At 49.0% G+C, this 3,023-nt stretch overlaps 1 protein-coding gene across 1 annotated transcript; it reads left to right on the forward strand.

Annotated features, from left to right (window-relative positions):
- Positions 1 to 234: 234 nt before the first annotated feature.
- On the forward strand, positions 235 to 2,164 carry RNF227 (ring finger protein 227; the record flags this gene model as incomplete). The annotated part of the gene is made up of 2 exons (XM_080923891.1): positions 235 to 748; positions 849 to 2,164. 2 exons carry the CDS (start codon positions 235 to 237, stop codon positions 902 to 904), a joined length of 570 nt encoding a protein of 189 aa, XP_080780017.1. The 3' UTR covers positions 905 to 2,164.
- Positions 2,165 to 3,023: the final 859 nt, after the last annotated feature.

Genomic DNA, 3,023 nt, shown 5'->3' on the forward strand with positions numbered 1-3,023 from the left:
TCACTCCGCTGCACCCCCACTCGCATGCCCAGCCTCGCGCCTCCGCCGCCCCAACGCGTGCCTCGGAAGGGAGCGGCAGATCTGTGCATGACGCCTCGAGGGCGGGGCCTCACTATTAAAAGGGGACGGAGGCGGCGGCGCGGGCCCCAGGCCCCAGCCCTGGCCCTAGAAGGGCTCGTTCGTTCTGTGTCCTAGCCGCCGCGGGATCGAAGTCCTCGGGACCCGGCGACCACGATGCAGCTCCTGATGAGAGTGCCCTCTCTTCCCGAGCGGGGTGAGCTGGACTGCAACATCTGCTTCCGACCCTACAACCTCGGGGCCCGCGCGCCCCGCCGCCTGCCTGGCACGGCGCGCGCCCGCTGCGGCCACACGCTGTGCACCGCCTGCCTGCGCGAGCTGGCGGCGCGGGGCGACGGCAGCCGCACGGCCGCGCGCGTGGTGCGCCTGCGCCGCGCTGTCACGTGCCCGTTCTGCCGCGCGCCTTCCCCGCTCCCGCGCGGCGGCGTCACGGAGATCGCGCTCGACCCCGACTTGTGGTCGCGGCTGGAAGAAAAAGCCCGGGCTGAGCGTGAAGGAGACCCGATGGGGAGCCCGGCCAAGGAAAGCGGAGAGGATGGAGAGGACGACGGGGAAGAGGAGAGCGAGAAGGGGGCGGGATCTCCAAGTGCGGGTTGGCGCGCGGTTCGCCGAATATTGGACAGGGTCCTGGCGCCGGCGCGCCGCTTGCGGCGTCCGTTGCCTAGCAATGGTGAGGGGCCGTGTAGGGAGGACACTGGGTACCTCGCGCCGAAGAATGCTGGGTCAGGTTGTATCCTCCTGTTGCCACTAACCCTTCTTCTTTCCTCCAGTGCTCTACTGTCCAGAGGTCAAGGACATTGCCCACATGACCCGTTGTACGCTGTGACGGAAGAACTGTGGACCGGGAGCTATGGCAGAAAGCAGGTGGGAGCAGCATCCTCGGGCGTGCTCTGATACAAAAGGTTGATGTCAAGACTATCTACTGATGCTGGAATTTGTTTGTGCGTGATGGAGATGGAGCTGAACAGGAAGTACCTAGGTGGTGTGAATTCTGAGCGTCGAAGGAACTTAGACTGCGGCCAGCGTTACATTTTCAGGATGGAGTGGTCAAGGGATAACCGAAACAAAGCCTACCATAATGAGGGAAGAAAAAAGCAAAACAAAAGCTGTGGCGTTTGCTCAGAGGCCGTGGTGTAAGCTACAGATGCCATTTTAGCATTCTGTGGTTGAAATGCTTACTTTGAAAAAAAAAAAAAAAAAAACAGGACAGGGATAAGCTAATTTTTATGTCATGTCAATCTCACTTATCTGGTTATGTGTGTTTTGCTGGCATGCCATCTTCCCACTCTTGGTTCCGTGTTCCAGAAATTACTGAGTCCCCTCCCTGCTTATGATTGGAAGTCTTGAATACACAATCTCCCTTCAGCATGAAGGGGCAGGTATGAAAACATCCAAAGGGCATTTATTTACATGAGACCTTAATTAAGGCTTATTAAGGATGGGTGAGCCATTTGATAAAGAGAGCAAAATTTAGCCCTTTGTTATTTTTACTGACTCTGTAGCAATACTGGAAGAAAAAAAAAAAAAAAGGATGCTCACATAGCTTAAATGTGTCCCACAATGGGACATTGTTTATTGTATGTAGTGTAGTTAATTCTGTTTTAAAGTCCTGTAAATATCTTACTGTAGACTTAAAATCAAGACCAGCAGTGTTGGTTGGTCTCACAGCTTGCTAGAAATGCAGAATTTCAGGACCCCAGTCCACATTCCCTGATATTTTTAGAATCCCAGGTGCATGTATGTAAGTTAAGAAACACTGGCTTAGATCTTAGTCACTCAGGGATGTCATCATCATCTGTAGGTGGGACATTTAAAACACTAATGACACATTGCTTTAAAGTTCCAAAGTGACATTTTTTTTTAAGAAGAAAAACCTTTCTGAGATAGAAATGTGAATTTCCAGAAGACCTCAGTTTTCAGAGGTCTTCACGATCTTGTTTTTATTAACAAATAATAATGTATGTAGTTGTAGGGTATAAACCTCCTTTTAAACATGTTTTGTCTTTTCCTGTCCTTAAGTTTCAGCTTGAATGTCCCCTTTTGGAGGCCAGCATGCATCTGTTGTAATGCACCTATTATTACTACTTTCTATATATCTTACCAAAGTAAATGCTATGTTTGTTTTCTGGTATTTTATATTTTGAGTATTTCTAGAGTGTAAACTAAAAATGACTATCTCCAGAGCCAATAGCAGTGTTAATGTATATGTATCTTTAAAAATGTTTGGTTTTAATGTAATAATCTCAAGAATAAAGTATCTGGGCTCATTCAGCCTGTGAAAGTCTGTTATTGAGTAAGACAGAGTTTGCCCAGCAGTTTAGTGACGCCACACTCTTCCCAGTTCTTTAAAACAAAAGAAGCTCTCTGCTCCAGAGTGGAATTGAACCTGTGGTGCTGTAGTGACCTCTGACTCTGGGGAAGGCAGTTTTCAGTGCTGGGCTTCCCTCCTGTCAGGCAGCCTGTCCCCTGCTCTGCCTGCCACTGTGACCTCGGGTCCTCCTGCTCAGCAGCTCTGCACTGAGCTCAGGGGGTTGGTATTGGGAAAAGATCTTATTTTGGTGATGATTCAAGAGATAAAAATGCAGAGAACTTACAAAATAGATTATTAGCTGGGTGGTGATGGCACACTTTAATCCCTGCACTTGGGAGGCAGAGGTGGGACAATCTCTGAGTTTGAGGCCAGCCTGGGCCATAGAGTGATTTCCAGGATAGCCAGGGCTACACAGAGAAACCCTGTCTTTAAAACAAACAAACAAAAAACAAAACAAAACAAAAAAAAACAGGTGGGGGGAGAACCTACGAAGACGAAATAATACAAAGCAATAATCCTTACTTTATCTCCACACAAAGATTCCCCTCCCCAGGTAAAAATTACAGCACACAGAAAGGAAAGTATAATTTATATGTACAACCGATAACCTGATACAGAAGAAGGGATTGGGACA

The sequence above is a fragment of the Micromys minutus genome, assembly GCF_963924665.1.
Source record: "Micromys minutus genome assembly, chromosome: 10".
NCBI lineage: Eukaryota > Metazoa > Chordata > Mammalia > Rodentia > Muridae > Micromys > Micromys minutus.